This window comes from Rhipicephalus sanguineus, chromosome 10, assembly GCF_013339695.2.
Source record: "Rhipicephalus sanguineus isolate Rsan-2018 chromosome 10, BIME_Rsan_1.4, whole genome shotgun sequence".
Classification (NCBI taxonomy): domain Eukaryota; kingdom Metazoa; phylum Arthropoda; class Arachnida; order Ixodida; family Ixodidae; genus Rhipicephalus; species Rhipicephalus sanguineus.
Window position 1 is genome coordinate 10,705,007 of NC_051185.1, and position 22,748 is coordinate 10,727,754.

Here is a 22,748-nt window from a genome sequence, read left to right on the forward strand (position 1 = left end):
AAATGCGCCACCTGGGCAGTGTTTGCTTTATTACATGGCAGTATGGACGCATGTACTTACACGAAACAACAACATCGGGCCAATTGCGAACGCTTAGAGCAGTGACTCCTCGTGGGGCGATCGTGGGGTGCGCGCTTCATTGCACGGTAAGCACAGGCGAAAACAGCAACGGTGAAAGTGGTTATTGTACAGAAAAGTGACCCTATTTTCTGCAGCCTACAAAACATGGCTCAGCACCACCGGGGAGAAAGTAGTGAAATAAATAAAAACACACCATTTCCCGCTAAAGGGGACCAGAGGCGATGCGAAGGAGCGCTTTGGCATGTAGAGCCCGCGTTTAAGAGGGGGTGTGGAGAGGGGATGGGAGAGGGGGAGAGGAGAGAGAGAGAGAGAAAGGGGAGAGGGGTAGCGGAGAGGGGAAGGGGAGATGGAAAGGGGAGAGAGGAAGTGGGGAGGGGTAAAGGGGAGAGGAGATTGGATATGGGAAGTGGAGAGGGGGATGGGAGATGGGGAGTGGAGATGGAGAGGAGGTGTGTGGAGAGGGCTTGCGCATGCGCAGTAAGGGTGGTCACGCCGCACACCACCACCACCACCGGATTGAACTACGCTATAAGATGCTTCACATCTAAAATTTAAAGGGAAAGGAGTTTTAAACCAGTGTCCGCGAACAGGAGTACTGGTGAAGTCGGTTGCCCGTTCGCCTACAATTCGGGAGGTTCTGGGTTCGATTCCAAGTGGCGCCGGGCCACCACCGCTTTTTCTAAAGGTGGAAGAGATACCCCGACCTGGCATTCGGTGGTGTATGGGCACAGCCGCTACATAGTGGTATGGGTAATCATCTCTATAGATGGCCTTTCCTCTCCTATATTTCACTCCCCCTCAAACCTTATGGGTTGCAGATGTTAGCGTGCTTGCGTCTCATACTGGTGTCACACGGTGCACTGCTGATCGCGATCGAGCCTGATCAGGATCAAATTCCTCAACAGTGACCAGCTCCCTAGTGCAACTCGCGTAAAGAAGTTGCACAAGGATATAACTTCACAATCGTGAAATTATATCTGGACCAGGCCCGATCGCGATCAGAAGTGACCGTCTGACACCGATATTAGACAACAGCGCCTTAGTGTCAAACCACTCTTATATATACGTCTGCGTCGCCGCACCGAGCACAGGTGCGGCGCGAGCGAACGATATTTTACAACAGCAACTAAAAGATCGCAACCATCAGCAACAACATTTGCCCTTATATATTTCGACGAAAACTGTCTATAGTGTTCCCGCAATACAGTGTACATAGTTATGGTCGTTTCGTCAGCAGTAAACTTGTTGGAAGTCGTCGCCGCGCGTACGTCGTTCACTGTTTCCATCGTTTTTCACACTGCTAAGCTCGGAGTCGAGGGTTCGATTCCCGGCCACGCCGGTCGCATTTCATAATCTCATCGTGGTTTTGGCACATAAAACCATAAAAATTACTATTAATATTGTTTTGCAATGCATAATACAAGTATGGAAGCTTATAGTATATAGTACACACAAAGACCAAAAGAAGTCGAAGTTTAACCTTTTTTTTTTTCGAAAGTCTCTAGACCTCGCATGCACTAAAGAACATTCGTATAGGAAGACAACCCTAATATGAGAGTCGTAAGTTAGAACATAGAGAGACATGTAAGATACTGGGTGAGCCCCATTATAAATTGTTCCATCAGGCGTCGCAACTCGTATACATAATCCACTAGACATGAGGCGCCATGCGCTTAACAGCACACATAAATGATCACACAAAGAAAATACATAATGGTTTTCACTTTCATGTCAAAGTGTGGAAACTTTGGCTCCGGCAACATTCTCTGTTCAACAGGTTTTTCATCAAAGTTTGAGATTGGGCTAGTTGGTAGTTCATCATCAACAGCACAGGAGCGGACAACGGAGAAAGAAGGGAACAAAGGCAAGTGTTGCTCTTTTTTTCTTTTTTCTTTTGCATGTCAGAGGTGTGTGCCGTGGTTTTCGCAGTCAAGAAACGCCAGTTCTTTGGGGTCAAGGCAACCGCGGGCTGGCTGACACAGTTTCCCTTAGCAATAACCAAGGCCTTAATGATAACTCTTGTCTGATCACTCGCATGTTTTGCCAGGACCGCAGTTCGGTGAAACACGGGAGTAGGTACAGACGCACTGATCACAATGCTGGGCAAGGAAACCCTCATTCCTTTTTTTTTTTTTGCACGTTCAAAATGTGTTCTTAACCTGACGTTCAGGCATAGGCTTGTCTGACCAACATATTTGAAACCGCAAGAGAGGGGAACACTATACACGACTTCGTCGGCACATTCAACACGTTTTTTTTTTATGTTTTCCCTCGCACTTGCACGGTGCTTGCTTCTCTGGACATGTCCTAGCACATAACTGATGCGCTTGCCTTCGTTCCCTTCTTTTTACGTAGTCCACTTCTGCGCTGTTTGTTGAAGATCCACCTTCCTCTGAACTTCTGTCTTGATTGAAGTCCTAACAAAGAACCTTCTGAGCTGTACAAGGCTATGGACGCGTTACCGATACAATTATCTTCTTTCTTTTCTTTTTTTTTTCTTGACGTGTCGCTGGTCCCGTCTCCTCCGTCTGTGTACGTCCTCATTTGCTCCCATTATTTTGTAGCCACGCTTCACCAACTAGGCCGACATGAAGCACTTGTATAGGAAGACAAGTTTGCTTAAAAGATACAAGTCAACAGGCGTGGACGCGCAGAACGCTGGCCCACCGCTGTGAACGTTTGCGGCGCCTGATGTTCCGCAAAACACTTCGAGTCTCACTGCACTCAACATTCTGAAGATTTGACGAAACTTCGATCTTCCCATCGAGGTTCCGATATTATCGCGAGATGCTCTCTTAACAGAGCCAAGACTAGCTACCCATCCATACAGGCAACATCACACGTGATGTATTTTCACCTTCGTTATTCTTGAATAAACTAGAACCATGCACGCCAGCAAGACTGCAACATTCTTATCGCACACTTTCGCAGCTCCCGCAATCGAACCGGCTCGATCACTTTCATCGCAGTCCCCCGCTACGCAGAGGCTCAGTGGTTACGGCGTCGCGCTGCTGAGCATGAGGTCGTGAGTTCGAATCCCGACCGCAGAGTCGCGTACTCATGGAGGCGGAATTAGAGTATGCTCGCGTACCGGGATTAGCGTTGACTCTAAAGAACCACATTGTGTCAAAGTTAATCCGGTGATTTCCACTACGGCGGCCGTCGTAATCCTCTCGTACTGTTTAGCGATGTTGCAGCTGTGATGGTTAAATTTTCACACCGACTCTCTTCAGTAAAGCTCAACACATATTTTCGTGCGACCAAAGCCTGCTGTTGCGGCGTGTTCAATATCAGTCAGCAATGTGACTTACGTTGGAATACTAAATTTTTCGCTTTAAACGTAATTGACGCGCATACCATCAGAGAACATCTTTTTTGCACGATTTCTTAATGTTTCTTACTTACACGGTGACTTAACGGCTGCGCGTTATTGGTAAAGGTCGGTTTGTCGGCTATGTTAAGGCGCAGGCAGCAACGAACCTTGCAGCGGAGCCCTATAAGGTGGACCAGGGACCGCGATTTATCTATCGAGGATTCACGGCAAAAGACTTAGCAAATAGACCCTTCGTACTTAAGGAGGTTACGAGGACCCACTAATACAACTTCGCTGTGCATGATTGGCAGGCATCTGCGAAGTATTTTTGTAAAACACTACAGTCCGACCGTCGCGGTGATCCCCTCGAACTTTTCGAAACGAGCCTAAAGAGGTCGCCAGTTTCCCGACCTTTTCATTCTTTCTTTGTCGCTAACAAGCAGAAGTACCGTAAAATGCTCCTAAACATGGCAAACGGTGACATTGATATTTGCCTCTCCACCATCGAAGAAGCCATCCCTTAGCAGTTGCCAGTAGTCAGTGCGAAATATGTTTTTCCATTTCGAGCGATGACCTGACATGTTATTGGGATCCGCCTCCTGCAAGTAGCGACATTTCCTGCAATCTTTGTCCTGCAGTTCGACGCTTCTGACGAAAGGATTCAGACGAGAGATCCGAACGGTTTGGGCCAGTTGAACGCACACTTCGAACCAGCCCGGATTATCATCGAGGGCGATGGCGATCGTGAAGTACAGGTCCTTACAGTGCCACATGTCCACCACGTCCAGTACCCTTCTTCCGGAACGCTTATAATCGTGACCTATTTTGTCGGTGTTTTTAAGGTTCAGACAGTAGGTGAAGCGCTCTAAGAGTCTCAGTTCGGACGAGTAAAGCGGGTCCACTATCGCCCTCTCCTTGTGGTCGCATGCCATTTCGCATCGGGCTACTAGATGCGGGACGTCCCGTACGGTCGCGTGGCGCAGGTCGCTCAAGTAGCCGAGCGACTCGGTGACCATGACGTCCAGCCTTCGAAGTACGTGCCTCTTCTCTTGACACCAAGGCATGGGCGCTCCTCGCTCTTCTTCCGGCGTAATGTTCCGAAGCCTGGCGCAAAGCGTGTCCACTTGGGACTGGAGTTTCTCGTCAAACGTGGAGGCGAGTTGCTGCGCCGCTTCCGTCTGTCTGCAAGTCAGACTCTGCTGCGTCTCTCTCAACGTTTGCGAGAGCTCCCGAAGGAGAGTGCCGTGGTTCGTCACCAGCTCGGTGATTTCGTTCATCTTGCTTTCCATGGTCGGTAGCTGGTCCTGGTACAGCTGGCTCAAGAGCGCGTTGAATTCTCCCAGCGTGGCGTTGATGTCGCTGACTCTGAGGACGCTGTCGTAACGCGGTGGTTCGTCGTCCGTCACGGACGGCGCGCGGCCGAGGCAGCCAGCCTTGTAGTGCGCCACCAGGTTGGCGTGTAGGGCTACCTCGCCGCATCTCGGACACTCGACCGCGTGGAAGCTGCACTCTTCCTCGTAATGATGCAGCAGAGCCGGGAGGGTGTCCACGAAGGGGCAGCCTTGGGCTTCATTCCAACAGCGAGCCTTGAACGAAAAGAAAAGAAAAAGCGAGACGATAAATATCATGCCCTTAACTTTGCAAGCGATGGACAGCTCGGCGCAAAAGCTGTCAGAACAACTATGTGGAGCGCAGAAAAAAGGAAGCCGTCATGACACGACCGACGGCTTTGAGCCTGATTTTATTTTATTGCGGTGCCAGTGCAATCGTCGCCATCTTTACCGCCGTCACCGTGACATTTCATATACACCAATTCATTTGTGCGCTAAATGCATTAGTATGCCGCGCACATTAGGTCGACGTCATCTTATACGTACGCCAAATTTTCTCACTCTATAGTTTAATGGTCCTATCTGAATTATCCGTTCGAATTTTTGACGTGGCTGCACGCAAACAGCAGTCGTACAATATTTATTTGACAGTGTGTTTTATTTTAAATGTACTTAGGAAATTAAAAATTATCTACAATATTACTTCAATAACATTTGCTGGCAGGCTAGTTGGTGATGCATAGTATGGGTAAAAAAACAGCACAAACCAGACGATTAACTCAAGGAAGACACGTTAAACCATGTCTTCCGTTAGTTGAAGGATAAACCGTTAGTTGAAGTCAGCACTCTGTCCCGTGTCTTCCTTGTGTTAATCGTCTGGTTTGTGCTGTTTTTTTACCCATGAACTACAATATTACACGACACACAATCTGAAATTTCGTTGGCGTATAGGCGCCAGTGCTCATTACAGGCAGCGGAGTGTCCTCACATGCCTTGCAAGGTAAGCTAGAGCTTTTAATGGTGCCAGGTGTCATGGCTCACCTGCCTACGTCGCATTCTCGTGTATCTAGTTATAGAATACTGTTCGGGGAGCGACGCTAAACCTCGCTACTGTAGTGAAGGCTTCGCCCTTCGAGCGAAACGGATTTTTTTCTCAGTTTTTGTACGATGCTCGACATAGTAGCACTACAAGTCGCGGCTCGTGTTGTTCGTGAAACATTTGCAACGAGGATAAAATTCTAACGGGGAAGTAGTCCAAATTACGATTACAATGGTTAATGCTGGTTCATCGTAAATAATGAGTACGCGAACGTACGTCATGGATGCAAGGCGCTACTGGGAAATGCACGACAATCATACACGTCTGTTCAAGGTGCCGATGTCACGAGGCGTAACGTAAAATACACCGATTTTGATAACAACGCTTCATTGCAAATTAGTTCGCATCAGGGAAGCCCCGCGTGTTTGCTTTACGACTTGCAATATTACCGGCGATTCTCTCTGCCTGATATCTCTGGTGCAATATGAACCCGATCGAACTCAGGGCACAAAGCCCGGAGGCTATGGTATAGGGCAAACCCAGTTTATACGATCGACAAACTACGGGCGACGCGGCCCGTCTGGCCGTCGCATGGGATATATATGCCCACGGCGCGCCACAGAAAAGCAAGAAGGGTTGTTGCCAGTCGTCCCTTTGTGAGAGCGGAGACCAGTGTAAGTGTTCAAGTGTATGATGATGATCATAGGCGTGTGCAGAGGGGGGGGTGCGGCCGGCCCCCCTGGTCACCTTAGAAGAGGGAGGCGCAAAGTCTGCGCCGTATACACTGACTTAATAGGGAGGGGGGCGCCGCGACGAACCTTCGCCCCCCCCCCCCCCCCAGAGGGAAACCCTGCGCAAGCCTATGCTGATATGATACGCAAATAAAGAAACATCGATTACAAATAGAGGGAACTCCGCCGTCAAAACATTAAACATTAAAAAATTTTGTACCACACGTGTATACAATCAGTGGCCTTGCGTCATTCATCTTTATAGACGACTGATGCCGTGTTTACCGGCAAATGCTTTTATCGCAATGCCGCTCACCGATAATGTTATTTGCCTGCTCGCCATGCGGATCCTACTTCTAAAACTATCAGGCAAAATTTTATGCAACAAACAGTTCTTGCTTCTTTTTTTTTCTTTCGCGTTTACCGGCGTGTCACGAACACTATACCAGGTTGACGTGCACAGAAATACCCACTAAAGTGTACGGGAGGACGACTGCCGCTGTAGCTCAATCGGTAGAGCATCGGACGCGTTATTCGATGGTTGCAGGTTCGGTCGCTGCCGGAGGCAAGTTGTCTTTTCATCCACGTTAATTTCTTAACATTTATAGCATGCCCCTATACCGCCCCTGGCTTCACTGTCTATTGGTTTTCATTAAGGTTCAGTCTAACAAAGAAAACGAGGTCTTAAGTTCCCCTTCTGTCGAAATCGCGCTCGAGATATCGACATACTGACCTTGAGACTGCCTAGCTTCCTGAGCGGCAAGGGGATCCTTCCGCACTCGTCCTCGACAAAAGGCTCTTGGTCGAGCGGGCAGACGCCTCCGTCGTCCTCGACGCTGCCGCTCTTGCACGTCTCGCACAGCGCGTGTTCGCATGGCAGTAGCAGCGTGTGCTTCGGAATCACTCCGCACAGCGAGCAGGCGTACGGGTGAAGACCGTCCACTGCGAACCGCGTCGGCCTCCAGTTGACGCCGCCGAGAGCACCGTGCAGCCGGAGCAGCTTCCCCGCGCACGTATCCGGCATCACGACTCTCTTCTGTACCGACGGCGCCCCGTAGGCAACGAGGAGGAGAACCCTATCGATTGCGGAGAGCGAGCGGCGAGCGCGTGTCGCTGGCGTCGGCGACGGCTAATCTTGGAGCACATTCGAGAGTCCTGTCGGTTATGGGTTCGTATCCCACCGGTGGAAAGTTTTTTTTTTTTTTTGTTCGCCCACATTAGACTCCCTTTATACCACAATTATTACACCTCAATTTAAAAAAATGCTATCAAAAATTATCAGGGTCCTTTAAGCAGTGCAGAGGAGTTGAAGGTGAGAGTGTAATATGGCCTTTTAATGGCGTGCACAGAAATAATTGTTGAGGTTTTACGTCCCAAACCACGACATTATTATGAAGGACGCCGTAGTGGCGGGCTCCGCAAATTTTGACCATCTGGCGGTCTCTAACGTCCACCTAAATCTAAGTACACGGGGCTCTAGCATTGCGCCTCCATCGAAATGCGACGGCCGCGGCCGGGAGTCGATCCCGCGACCCTCGGGTCCATAGGCGGAGAGTTTTCATTTTACCGGAGGGGGCGGGGGCCCGACTTGCTCTTCCACATTTCTCTCTCACTCTCTCTCTCTCTCTCTCTCTCTCTCTCTCTCTCTATATATATATATATATATATATATATATATATATATATATATATATATATAGAGAGAGAGAGAGAGAGAGAGAGAGAGGAGTCCAACTTCCAAATTAAAGGTGCCCGCGATATCATAATGAAGATCTGTAAGTGGAAGACCCTAGATTTCCACCTCGTAACTCTTGGCTCGAAGCGAAAAAGGTCGCCTTCGTTGACTGCGTCGCGTAAAATCGATTCACGCAATGCGTGGGGTTAGGCTTTACTTTGTTAAAACATGCGCCACACAGGAGACAGTAGGCTTACGATATCACGGGAAGCTTTAATTATATGCCAGTGAGTTCAGTAGCAAATACCATTTGCTACCACTACACCTTGTGCGAAGCTGCGGTTATGAATCTGGACGAGTAATGGAGTTGCTCATTGGTGGCCGAACTTTTAGTAAAACCCTTTACTGATAAATCAAAAGTGCGTACAATCTTTTCTCGGCACTTTTATAAGCAGGCATGTCGAAGGGTACCGATATGTAGGCAACCAAGAAATTACCCGCTTTCTTTTTTATTGGCGAGTAAGCTTGTGCCAAAGCGTTCACTGACTGACTGTGTCGTGATTGCTTTGTATTCTCAGTATCATTTTTGTGTTCTCAAAACCATTCACTACGGGGTTCAAGAAAATTAGCGCAGCTCTTAGGCGACCGTTCCTGCGTTGAGCGGCATCGCCGTTGGCGTCGGCGGCGTAACCGATAGCGCGAACGACGACGAAAGAGAGCGAACGCGGAGTTCGTCGATATCACGAGATACTGGCCTCTAACCTCGCTTTCTTCCTCTGTCGCGCGCGCTGGCCCCTCGGTCGGAGCTCGTGCGCATGCAGGGCTGGCACGTGCACTGCGGCTGGCTTCGCTTGTAACGGGGCTGTGGGCGTTTCACTTGGTTCGCGACAGCTGCAATGCACAGAGTATATAATGTGCGTAGCACTCGAGCGCTGGCAGTTTCTATGGCAATATGTAATTAATGTTAAATTGCTAGAACTGCGGATAGTCAAAACTTCAACCAAAGCTGGCGTTGCCCGAACACGAGGCTGCGTTCAGAGAATTAGGCAGCATCGTAATCGCCGGTGAATTTTTTAATTTGTCGTAGCTTAAGTCGTCGCTTCAGTTGTTCGTCAGCACAACATATTCTGCACGTAAAAATCCGTTTGAGGGGCATTTTTCCATTGAATGTTTGACTTGTCACTGGCCCATGTGCCGAACTTTGAATGGCTGAAATTAAAAAGAAGCGGGCATGAACAACCTCCTGTGAAATAGCTGCCAGACAGGACGACCCGGGGACCTAAGCCAAGCTCTTAAAAAATACCCTGGGCCGGCGCCAGGGGGGGCTCAGCCCCCCCATGAGGCAGTCCGGGGGGGGGGGGGGCCCAAGCCCCCCAGCCCCCCCGTACTCTCCGCCTATGCTCGGGTCAGCACTCGAGCTCCATAACCACTAGACCACCGTGGCGGATGGCATTCGAGAGTCATGTCGGTTATGGGTTCGTATCCCAAGGGCGGCGCGCAATTCGAAGGTTGTGGGTTCAGATCCCACCGACGGAAAGGGTGATTTTTTTCCCACTTTAATTCCTTTCAGTTTAGGTCAGAATCATTACATTACAGTTAAAGAAACAGTAAATAATGTCCCTTATGCTTTCCTTGCCTTAATCGTCTGTTAGTTTCATTAGTTGTGTCTAACAAAAAAGCGAGGCCCTCGAGCAATTTCCCTTCTTTCGTACCGGTGCAGAGTGGTTTTCTCGTTCACATTAATTTCCCTTTATACCACAATGACTACGAAAAATCACACCATCTCCCGCTAAAGGGGACCATGAGGCGATGCGAAGCAGTGTTTCGGCATGTAGAGCCCGCGTTTCAGAGGGGGAGTGGTGAGGGGGCGATGAGAGAGCGGAAGTGGAGAGGAAGAAGGGGGAGGAGAAAGAGGAGAGGGTAAGCTGAGAGGGGAAGGGGTAAGGGGGAGTGTAGGGGAGGGGAGAGGGGAAGTGGAGAGGGTTAGCGCATGCGCAGTAAGGGTGGTCACGCCGCACACCACCACCACCACCGGATTGAACTCCGCTATAAGATGCTTCCCATCTAAAAATTACTGGGGTCCCTTGTGACCTAAAAGGGCACTGCAACACTTTTCCAAGTAACCATCAAATGGCTTTATTAGAGGGGTTTATTGCCTCACGAATCGACCGCCGCAAAACTTTTTAGAATCGGTCAAGTACGAGTGGAGTTAGAGATTTGTCGCCCGCTGTAATTGTTTTCTTCTCTCGCCACGACGAGCGCGCTGGAAGCTAAGCAGGGAGGCATGTCGCGGGGAAAGGAAGTTACGTCGCGCGCGCGACATGACCTCGACCTCTTTTCTTTTCGAACGCTCGGCTTACTTTCAGTGTGATCGCGAGCGAGCGCGTGGTCACGTGGTGGCCTCCCGCGGCGGCCATGGTAACTATGCAGCTCACGATGCTCAAATCAGCCAATGATCGTGAAATTGGGTATATGACGTGGTCATTTGGGTATATGGCATCATTTGTCGAGAGAAGATGAAACGATTTCTTGCTGACTTTGTGAATTAATTGTAAATTCCAGGCAGCGTGCTGCGCTATAATGTTTGGCTCGCGTGTTCTCAGGAGCCTCGACTACCGATCGGCAGCGTTTTCTGATCATGTTGAAAAAGTGTTGCAGGGCTCCTTTAAGACGACTTGAAGGCGAAAGCGTATATGGCCTTTTAAAGGCGTGCACAGAAAGTACTTGTTCTATTTATTTATTCAACTTCCTTTCATTTTTCTTTTGTTTATGTGTATCCTGTTAAGCCCTTTCCGCGTTACGCAATGAGGCCGAGTCACGTGAACACCGCAAAGACGAAGCTCGCGCGCTTTCAGCCACGCTTGAGAAGTCACGTGGTGTTTTTATTTATTTATTTTTTTTTGTTCTCATATGATCTATTGTCAATGAGATGAAACATAAGGTGTTGCAAAGACATCGGTCAAATGTTTTTAAAATGTTGTCATTAAATAAGGTTCTCATATCATCTGCAGTCATGATTTATAGTCAATGACATGAAACATCAAATGTCAAGCAGTAATCAGTCAAGTGTTTTTCAAAAATCGACCATTCAAAAAAGTTCTAATATGATACGTAGACATGGTCTATAGGAAAAGACATGAAACACATATATATATAATGTCACTAAGACATCAGTCAAGTGCTTAAAAAAGTTCTCACAAAAGTTCTCATATAATTTATACTCATGATCTATAGTCACTGTTAGTTCCATATGATCTCATAGTCATAATTCGTAGACACACGCCGGGAATTCATTATTACGTACCAGAACTTTTGCGAGAGGATACACAGCAAGAAACAAAAACCGAACGCAATAAAAAGGACACATACCAAGCTACTTTATCAAGATGCGCAGACGAAAACAAGGTACACAAATTCAAATGGGCACCTCTTTACCAGCAATTGTAGACAGCGTCGGCTAGCCCACCACATCCAAAATAAAATCCAGCTCCCCGCCATCAAAGAAGCCACGTTTTTTGAGATCTGAGTAGCTGTGCCAAAATACGTATTGCCACGCCGTAGGTTCAGCTGAATAGGCAGACTCATCCGTCTTCTTTAAGAGGCAGTTCATCTTACGGTCCTTATCCCACAGGAACACACTCAAGACGTCGAACTCTAGCGATGACGATTCGAGGGTACCAGCCAATCTCAGCCGGACTTCCAGCGTGTCGTCACTTTCCCTGACTTCGATAGCGACACTGAAGAACACGTCCTTCAAGTGCCACAAGATCAGCTCAAGCACTTTACCACGAAGGGCGTGCTTGAGAATGCGACCCTCAGAATCGTGCTTGAGATTGATCCTGTGAAACATGTGCTCCCGAGGTCTTCTTACGACAGAGAAGCCGGAAGACTCTTTAAAAGACGACGGACGGTCGGGGTGACACCTGGCGACGGGACATTCTCCGTGTCGAATAGATGCTTGACGCAGATCCTCCAGACGAACGAGCATTTCGCCAGCTACGATTTCTAGTTTCCGAAGAATGTGTTTTTTCTCCATGTGCCAAGGTACAGGCGGTTCCAACTGCTCGTGCTCTCCCGCAGAGTCTCGCTCGTGCCGAGAATTTAAGGTGTCCAGCCGACACTGCAGCTTGCGAAGGATCGTCGAAAGTTCCTCCACCCTCGGCTGTTCACAGTTCATCGTTCCTTGCGTGTTTCTCAGCGTTCGAGACATTTCCTGCAGCAGCGCACTGTGGTTCGTCATTTGCGCGGTGATCTCATTCATTTTGCTCTCTATCGTTGGAAGATGATCGTGATAGTGATTCTTCAATAGTGATCTGAATTCCTCCATAGCAGCATCAACATCTAGAGGCCTTAAGCTTCTGTCAGCTTGTGAAGTCTCGCCTTGGTAGGGGCCTTCCGTACTGCCGTGGCAGCCTGTCTTGTAGTGAGTCACCATGGCAGCATGCTTAACACTCGCGCCACACCTCGGGCACTGCACGAAGTGGAAGGCGCACTCTTGTTCGTAATGCCGTAGTACAGCTGGCAATGTGTCGACGAACGGGCAGCCCAGGTTTTCATTCCAGCAGTGAGCCTTGAAGTGAAAGAACGTAAAGTTGAATGAAAGTCATAGACAGAGACACAGACAAAGACAGGGACACGGAAAGTGAAAGAACGTAAAGCAGTATATTAGGTCACAGAGATAGACACAGACATCGACGCAGACATATACACGGACATAGACACCGGCATACGCACAGACATAGACATAGACACAGACAGTTCATTTGGCATGCAGTCATTACAGAAAAGACAAAATGCCAGGGCTGGAGCACAAAGACACTTTCCAACTTGACAAGGGCTCCGGCTCTGGCTACATTTGGCAAGGAACATTTCGTGAAATAAACATAGACATAATGTGTGGCATTGTAATACGTAATTGTTATGCATTACAGTGCGTATTCACATTGCAAACTACACATTTATATCAACTACGCAATTTCAATCGCGATGTACATATCACATTAGTATTAAAATGTTCATAACATGTATTGAACAACAATTCATATGAAACAAAATGTGTGAGTGTGTATCAAACGTCCCTGAGACTTAAGTACGGTGGACTTCAGAAGTAATATTTAGTGATTTATGCTACACTCGGCAGTGAAAAAGATAGTCATCCTGGTTTCTGTACTGCACAGGCATCCTACACAGCGCGAGAGACTCGATCATAACGGATAACTCAAGTGGCGCATCTTACCCTGAGCGCGTTGATCTTCTTCGCGGGCAACGTAATCCCGGTGCAGTCATCTCCATCGAAGGACTCGCCGTCCAGCGGGCAGGCAGCCGGAGTGCAGTTTTCGACGCAACCATTCTTGCACGTCTCGCACAACGCGTGCGCACAGGGCAGCAACAACGTCTTCCCGGGAATCACACCGCACAGAGAACACGCGTACGGATGCAAATTGGCCGCAACAAACCGCGTCGACCTCCAGTTGACACCGTCGACCCCGCCCTGCAGCCGGAGCAGCGTTGCCTTGCCCAGTTCCGGCATGGCAGAGCCGTACGTGCCCAACGCAAGACAAGTCTCGAAAAGGCTCGCTTATAGGCTATCGCGGAATGGCGAAAATGGCACAGCCTGTAAGACGTATACAGGGCCCCTTTAAAGAGTATGCGATGTTGACGAGAGGCCGTAATCAGACTCTTGCGGAGATAAGGAGACGATTGCTTCTTCTCGTATCTGTATACATGCACCTTCCTTATGCCAACTCGAAAAGGTCCCTACACGGCAGCTGAAGGCGGAACTGTGTGGTCACAAAAGTGCTTCTGATGTCTCACTCTTCCATTTAGGATTTCGAGGAATTTCCTCCGACGGATGGGCACAACAACAACCACTTTGAGATATTCAATGCTCATCTTCAAGGAGGCCTGACTAAATTCTAAGCAAGGATGGAGTTGACTGAAATCAGTGCAGCACTAAGAAAAAAAAAGATTGCCTGTTATATTTTTGGTGAGTCTTTACTGCCCATATATTAAGGCGAAAGCCTTAGATGACTCATCAAACGCGAAATTTGACCGTCGGCGTCCCGTGGAGTCGGGTACGAGGGATGCAAAAAAATCATCACGTGGTGACGTCACCATATGACGTCACGGTGACGCCGCAGATCGCCGAAACTTGTGGAGTCATTACGGCGTCATCGTGACGTCACTGTGACGTAACGTCACATAATGACGTCATCACGTGACATCGCAGCTTGGTCAAAGGTGGTCCGATCACGGAGGCAATGCAAAACCAGGTGAGGTGCCTCCAATCTTGGAGGCAGTGCAAAACAACGTTATGCGCAGAAACCTCCTGGATGGTGGCGGAGCGGGATGAATACATCGACTGAGAAGAAAAAGAACGTGGTTTTCGCCTTCGAGTCGTCTTAAGTGAATGCATGAGAGACTCTGTGAGTTTTACCTTTACAGATCGTTATACTCTCTTATGGGGAGTGCCAGGAGGCACGACTCTCCGAAAAAATGTTAACGTGTGTCTTTAAATAGAGTTATATACCTACGTGGCAAGTTAGGGCGCGCCGAAAAAAAATAATAGGTAGAGCTTAGGATGCAGTTATCTTAAATAAGCGGCACATCACCGATCGGTAATAATTTGTTACTTGTAGCGGAAACGTTTTCATGACAAAACTCAATACGCCTTGAAGGAGTGTGCCCCACTTTGTATGGGACAGAAATATTGAGGGTGAACAAATTCGGACGCACTACAGATAAAGAACACAAAGTAACCGGTCGCTTCCGTGGCGTCCGCGGCATGCTCACTCTAGGACGGTGGATAATAGCGTAATTTAATGAAAGAGAACCTTTTCAAGTACAAGAAGAAGTCGGGTCGTAAAATGGGCTGAGACAGGTCTTCGCCTCGCCGTGGACACAATTTAGGCTGATATGTTCATGATATATAAATTTCAGCTTATGTAACACAATTGTCAATTCGGGATACCAGCAATGCTCGCGCCTACATTGTAAATAACATTGTCCCAACATGGCGTCTAAACCAATAATATCACAGCACACGATAATAATTATTTCCAGACGACGAAATCTGCAGCTGCTGTACGTGCGCGCCTTGCTTCGGGCGCATAAGGGGTATACTTCGCTACTTCGCAAAATGAATAAGTATGGCGCAGTGGGTACTTCGCAACTGTACAACCTTACTTGCAGTAGGCATTCTAGGAAAGTTTAACACGGCCAATGTTCATTCTCTCAAAGCTTTGTCGAGGTGTCCACGGGAAGCGCACAGTGAACGAATCAACCAGCGAAATGTTCACGTCAGGCTATTTCTGTGTGCGATTTCCGCCGCACTCCGTTATCCTAAATGTCATTTTCTTTATCTTGTTTAAGTGTTATTTATAACTGAAACGGCTTTTTTTTAATTATTTAAGTGGTTAGGCTACAGCTATAGAGTAAACTATCAAGGGAGCTGCGGGTGATTAAGTTACCCTCCTCCCAAGCCGTGCTTATCCTCGTCGCATTCTTCGCCGAGCTGTCGGGGCTAAGCCCTTCCGTGATCGTTTTGATGGAGCACGGAATACTGCAGATATCGTGCTCCGTGCTTTTCTGATCGATCGCTGCGTTCCTGTGTGCCGCTAAAAAACCCTGCCACTCGCATTTTCTCGTCCAGTGCAAACACTAACAAGCCAATCAGATCGGTCGCACCAGTGACGTCGGAAAACATGTCATGAGCGTATGGAGCACATGACAATATTCTGCATGGTGGTGCCGCCGCAATTTATGCTAATGCGCGTATTTGTAACCTTACAATAAATTATACACTTTACACAGAAAACTACTTTGCACAATCGGTCTGCTGATTTCTCCGAGGACTTACGCTGCAGGCTGAATGAATTTGTACACAATCGGCAAAATTATAATGGCGAAAGCTTTAAAGGCCTCATCAAATTCGAAAATTGACCATCGGTGTCATACGCGTCCCGCGTCTGCGGCGTCAACACGAGTGATGCAAAAAAAAAATCATCATCACGTGCTAATAATAATTTTGGGGGTTGTACAATTAAAACAACGATAGTATTATGAGGGACGCCGCAGTAGAGTGCTCCAGAAATTTCGGCTACCTAAATCTAAGTACATGGGCCTCAAGCATTTTCGCCTCCACATCATCACACGATGACGTTATCCTGACGTCACAGATCACCAAAATTTGTGACGTCATCACATGACATCGTCGCTTGGTCAAAGGTAGGCCGATCACGGAGGCAGTGCAAAACCAAGTGAGGTGCAGAAAGCTTGCAATGCCCCCGATCCTGGAGGCAGTGCAAAACCACGTCATATGAAGAAGGCTTTCGGAAGGGGGCCGGGGAGGATCAATAAATCGACTAAGAAAAAGAAGAAGATGGCTTCCGCCTTCGAGTCGTCTTAGGCGAATGCATAAGGGGCCTCGCAAGTTCTTTTTTTAGGGGCGAAGCTCCTCTTAGTCTAACCTTGTCACGTCTCCGTTGTCCGGCGTAACCACGTTTTCAAACTGCCCACTACTTCGTCTTTGCAAACATCCCACTACGACCCATCACCGATCCATCACTTCATTGACCATAAAGCCGTTATAATGAAGGGGGAACGGAACGACCGCTTGTAGGCATTCAATGGACAGGTGCATATGTACCCTGACAGTGCCTTCTTCCCTCTTCTTTCTTTCTTTTAATCCCTTCATCTTTTCCCCCCAGCGTAGGGTAGCAAACCGGACGCGCGTCTGGTTAACCTCCTTTCCTTCATTTCCTTCCTCCTCCTCCTTGTATATATGTATATATATATATATATATATATATATATATATATATATATATATATATATATATATATATATATATATATATACAGTGTTTGTCACGCCTTTGATGATGTACTGGGCTATCGCTTTGATTACTGCTGGGCAAAACCACTGAAGATTTCACGGTGTAACCATGATTGCTTCAGGAGTTTCGCCCAAGCTCTTCATCATTCACCCGTAGATATGCTGTGAATTTTTTTCTTTTTTGTTCCCCGCCTCTGACAATTTCTTTTGGATAAGCTGCTCTTTCCGCCGGCTTCAGTTTCGGTGAATTCCCGCCATTATTTTGACTGCCTCGGTGCCAGACCAAAATTGTTTGTTCACTAAGCAGCAAAAGCAGTTCTGGCTTCGATTTTGCACATTGATTAAAAAGGTGGCACACTTGACTCGACCTGCCCGATATTCGATCGTTACAATTCCTCTTTCCTCTTTCATACACATATGGCATCGATATTCCAGCGACTTGGAACGCCAAAGATTAAAAATGCAGCGGATCAAAACCAATTAACCAATGTATAGCGAGGCCCACCCGTATTCACCGAAGCCTCATCCTCTGTATGCAATGACGCTGAGGAGCGGTGCGTAGTAACGAAGCGCTTCTGCGTGCTTCCATTTCGTCGCACAAGAACAATGTGTTTTAGTTTCGTGCACAATGAGGCGGGTCACGCACCAATGACCCCATTACGCAGAAAGCATTGCAAGACAACGCTGAAGCGCGTCAGATCCGCTAACTTCCCCGGCACGGCGCACGCGTACTGCCTATCGTGAGCATATACATCAAAATAGAGCTAATCAATTCTCGGAATAATTACCTCGTCATCTATCCAGCTCTAAATGGCTTACGTAAAACTATGTTTTTTTACAGTCGTGTGAAACTTGAGCAAGCGTGAATAGCAGGATTCAAGAGGCGCGAGAAGCTTAAACAGCAGCCTGGACTATTTGCCTGTTTTACGTACTTCTCTAAGTCCGTTACACCGGAAGCCGATGATTGGCGAAACAGGGGGGAGGTGGAATTAGTGGTCGATGTCAGAATCCGCCGCTTAGGTAACATAAACGCCAGAGTGCTCAAAGGTTGGGTGCATTGATCTCATTGATCTTACTGTTTTCTGTTGATGTGCATCCGGTGTTTGTTGCGTCCTGCACACGATGACGTCAAGAGGAACACCGTCACGCCTTACGCAAAAGAGACAGACTGCGGCTCGTGATATGGCGCATCGTCACAGAACGGCCAACAAAAACGCTGCATGATTTGCCAGCTGCCCGAGTCTGATGAGCAGCATTACAGAGCGTGAACGCCACAGCGAGGAAAGTTTCAATTGCCAAACAGGTCTGCAGACAGACCGGTGCAGTTGCCAAGAGAAAATTGAGCTTAGTGACCGTTTTGATTCAGTATCCTGCGGTTCTAGAACCAAAATCTACGTTCTGGATTGCCCGTACTGGAAAGACAGCGTCTTCGGCAAGCATCTGGTCTTTGTCACAAGTCTCGAGGCCTCACTGACATCGAAGACATGAACGTCTGTATATACGTAATCGTCGCAGTCACCAACATATCGAGTAGAGGCATCTTAGCGGCACCAACGAATGACGTAAGCGAAAACTGCGACCCCAAAACAACATCGAGCAGGATCGAAGAACGGGCGCTGTGCACGTACACCAGGACTGTCGACAAGGACCAAGCTCGCCTTCCTCCCGAGATCCCCACGGTGCGTTGCAACTGCCTGGATTCGCTCTGCGGAAACGTGGGGGACTTCCGGTGTCACGAGGTGACGGAGATGTATCCCGTCTACTACCCGGAGCAGCGTCGCAACGTAAGCATCGAGGTGACGACGGCGTGCATATGCGTGGCAAGTCGAAGCAAACCAGCATCGCCGTCTCTGACCAGGATCCTCATGGACGTAGGCAATGATCTCCTCGCTTGAAATGGATGGCGTGTAAGCCCAGTGTATACTGCTCAGTGGTGCCATGCGACAGCTTTGCGACCGTGAGACGACCGACAACAATGCCTCAACATTGAAAACTGTGACAAGACCTGCACTTCCTCTAACCAGACATACTATAGTTATCTGGTCGGAACATGTAATGTTGTGGCACGCACAGTGCGACATATTCGCGAAGAGTGCGCACTCCTAGCACAGAGGTCAACGCATTTGCCTAGAACGCTTGAAAGGCACGTTTCGGCACGTTCCAGCGCGCTCCGGGGCCGTGCATACCGATAATAAGTAGTTTGAGGCAGCCCGCGCTTGAGCATTCAATATAAGCGGTCATGCACGCTATAATTTGGGCTCTGAACCATGTGTAATCGGCACACATAGTTTGCAGTGCAATCCTGAGCGCGCCTTTCCGGCGCGCCTTTCCGGTCGACCTCTGTACGCGAAAATGCTGCTGATAATGTGTCAATTCACTGAACTTCAGATGAATGCATCATGTGTGTGTAAGCAGTTATTCAAACGAGTAACATGCTGCGCGAACTGCAAACGAAACAGACAGAATAATGAGAGCGCTCTGTACTGTCCTTCTATTTCTCCAGTTCGTATAGTTCTCGCAGCAAACATCGTTATAAGTAACAAACGATCGATGTATGATTTTGATTGGACCTACACTAGCCATCATGTAATCGGTGCAATTACACTGTATTATTCTCGCTTATGTGACTCAATAAACTCTGTAGACCTGACCACTATAGTGGCCGTTAAGCCTGAACCATACGGTATAGTGTTTAAAATGAACTGCACATTTCTGTTCCACAAGCATTATATCAATGTGTCGGGTGTGTGACAAAGGTAACAAAAATACGCACCTGTTTGCTGAACAAAGCGATGAGGGCTTCCAAACGCGTCTTGTGTGGACGTCTCAAAGTAGGCGGTGTTGAATGCAGAGTTTAGGTGGCTGAATCTAAATTGATGCCGAGCCGACCGTTCTTTAAAAGGCTTACGGACAGCTCACAGAATACCATGGCTTTGCAACTCTTGTTTACACGTCTTCAGCACTCGTAGCTCATTTCCGTTGTAAACAACAGGCACGAGTGCAACATTACGCGCATGCGCATTTCTCTGTGCCCTCTATAGTAAAGCCACGTATCTTTAGCATTTTACCGCAGAAAACGACGCGCAATGACAGCGTCATATACGTATATATGTAACGACGGAGTAGCGCCTGCTTTCTTTGTGGCAGAGTATCACGTGCTTGTCGTAGTGCTGTCAAGGTAAATGTAAATGGTAGCGAAGCTTCCATAGAAGCCCATACGTTCAGAAAATGGCTGCTCATCAGCTGCTCATGGGGCTTGGCGCCATCTGTGTGAGGAGGGAACACTTCCGGCGGAACAAAAAATAAAGCGGATGTGACGCAATATCCGGTAAAAAAAAAGTGACGTCATTTTGTTAGCACTAGCGCGAAATTTGACCTCAAAATATTTTTCTTAGGCCCCTGATTGCTAAGGACTTGCGCTACGGCGAGCCAGCAAGCCCTTGGCGAATGCGCTTGAAGCCAACGCTAGCTAATCTAATATCGACCCGTGACTAAACAGCGGTGTTTAAGTGTACCGTCGTGCAATTCGCCTTGGTTTTAGCAGGAAACTTTATTCTTTGAGCTTTTATTCTGCGTTCGTGTCACCTTCCACAGCGTGAATAAAGTAGGCAACAGCGTACCTCTCATGTTTGCAGCGTTGCTTATTTGCTTCGCACATGCGCAGGGGACTTAAAGAGCGCATTGCATGTGTGCTTCAGTTCTAACAAAAAGAAATGACGCCTGGTCACGCCATAATAATGATATTTCAGTTTTATTCAATGGTCACAATAACGCAATTTAACACACCCGACAGAATGAGCAACAAATGTCATAATAAGTACAAAAGGTGCGTACACTACGTGCACTATGTTTTGCCTTTTGTTCCGATAAATTACCTTTACGTGCAACGTATCAAGACATGCAAATTGTAGTGATTGTAGAGCGACAGATAACTCAGCGATCTGCTCACCGATAACAGGAAATGTAGTAGGCACCGCGTGTTCACGAAGGAAACCGGGCAGCAGGAGTACTGATCCATGAAAATCCAGCAAGCACACTACTCCGAACCGTTGCCCCGGTGTCTTATCTAGAAGAGAGAGACCAGATTTTTCTTAGCCTCGTAGCGCGAGTGTCAGCCGCGCCGCTACTCTCGACACCAGGTGCCGCCTGGTGGTGCAGACGACGGCGGGGGCTGCTGGTGGCGGGAGGTAATAGCCGCGCTTGCGTCGCGTGTTCGCTTGTGTCAGTGCTTTCAGAGCTGTTAGAAAGTTGCGGTCTCAGTTGCTTGCTTGCCGCACACTCGGAACGGCAGTGCAATGTATAAAAATTCGTCCGGGTGGCACTGCGCCGTCGTTGGGTGCCCGAACACCGAGATAAAAAGGAAGCGGCTGATGCAACAGACCTGCGACGTTCACGGTAACACGAGCGGCTTATGTTTGTGCAGCGTGTATTCCAGACGTTTTCAAGGCCCTTGATTTCGATAAGTAATATGTGAGCTGGTGCTTTTGCTCAGGAGGCCATATTTTCTACCTATTCAAAGGGCTGCACTGCAAGTGTATGGGTTAAAACAGGACCACCTGCTGGATGAAAAAAAAAAATAATAAACTGAATTACTAGAACGACAATATTTTCTCAAACTGCGAAGCCAATTAACAAAGGTTTCTTAATTTTGCCTGAAGACTTACAGGCGCCACCGCAGCTGCCGAGTGGAAAAAAGCTTCAGTTATTAACATGCACAGAAATTTGAACACGCGGTTGTTTAATCTTGCTTCTGAAATCCAAAATGCGACCACCTTGTTGATAATTTGTTCAAAAAGGCGCAGGTAAACCTCGATGTAACGAACTGTTTCACTTTTTACAACTTCATGTCTATAGAAGATATGTATTTTGAACCTCACAGCCGCGAGGCATGTCGACCTGTGGTTTCATAACAAAGAAGTTTTACTGTGACAGCAAAGGAAGGTCGAGGCGATAAATCCTGATCCGGCTCAATTGTGATCGAAGGTGCCCATGTGACAGGGATCTTGTCATTGCAGGGGCGATCCTTCAATTGCAGTTAAGTATATCCTGAACGAGGCACGTCGCGACAGAAAGTGCACGCGTGTGCGCTGCTTGGTCAGGATTGAACTCAATCACTATCGGATTAAAACGTAATCTCCGCTACAGCGTTCTGCGTTCAAAACTGAAATAGTCGCCTAATTAAATTCATCCCGTTGCATTTTGCGAGAGAGCACAAAACAGCCATCGTGCAGCACAAAGTCGGACGGTAGCGCGGCACGAAAATATCTGTCGCTGCTGTCTTTCAGAAAAAAAAAAAAAGAAGATACAGCTTACTAGGCTTCATCTGGCCGTTATCATACGCAAATCCGTAAGTTTAAAGCGTTTCTTGATATGATACAGTTCTAAAAAAAGAGTGGACAACTGCACGGCGTTGCAACTATTCAAACTTTCGTGACGATGTTGCTGAACGTTCTCGCGATGTTTGGCAAGCTCCCTGGCACAATTCCACTGTTCGAAAATGTAGTCGTATGAAAGAACATGCACGTTCCGACATTCAGAGAAGACTGAGCGGCTGCAGCGCTCGCGAATCTGCCATCGCCCGCTACTGAGAGCCACAAACGTGGTGCACCGCGCTGTACGCTAGCGCGTTTCAGCTGCCCCCAAGCAAATGCTCGCACCGCGGCGCCTCGGTCGGCCAAACATGGCGGCCCCCTACGAGCGCTGGAAATTCTTGGAACACCAAATCGTTTCCGCGAGTACCGA

The 22,748-nt window shown here is 48.0% G+C and overlaps 3 protein-coding genes across 3 annotated transcripts; 1 reads left to right on the top strand and 2 right to left on the bottom strand.

The window, feature by feature from the left end:
• Positions 1–457: 457 nt before the first annotated feature.
• LOC119407015 (TNF receptor-associated factor 6) lies at positions 458–7,535 on the bottom strand. The gene is made up of 2 exons (XM_037673836.2): positions 7,229–7,535; positions 458–4,980 (listed from the first exon to the last, which is right to left on the bottom strand). Exons 1-2 carry the CDS (start codon positions 7,517–7,519, stop codon positions 3,856–3,858), a joined length of 1,416 nt encoding a protein of 471 aa, XP_037529764.1. The 5' UTR covers positions 7,520–7,535; the 3' UTR covers positions 458–3,855.
• Positions 7,536–11,458: 3,923 nt separating this feature from the next.
• LOC119372431 (uncharacterized) lies at positions 11,459–13,746 on the bottom strand. The gene is made up of 2 exons (XM_037642910.2): positions 13,407–13,746; positions 11,459–12,740 (listed from the first exon to the last, which is right to left on the bottom strand). The coding sequence occupies exons 1-2, from the start codon at positions 13,698–13,700 to the stop codon at positions 11,628–11,630; spliced, it is 1,407 nt and encodes a 468-aa protein (XP_037498838.1). The 5' UTR covers positions 13,701–13,746; the 3' UTR covers positions 11,459–11,627.
• Positions 13,747–18,468: 4,722 nt separating this feature from the next.
• Positions 18,469–18,947, top strand: LOC119372564 (uncharacterized). The gene has a single exon (XM_037643041.2). It carries the CDS (start codon positions 18,491–18,493, stop codon positions 18,899–18,901), a length of 411 nt encoding a protein of 136 aa, XP_037498969.1. The 5' UTR covers positions 18,469–18,490; the 3' UTR covers positions 18,902–18,947.
• Positions 18,948–22,748: the final 3,801 nt, after the last annotated feature.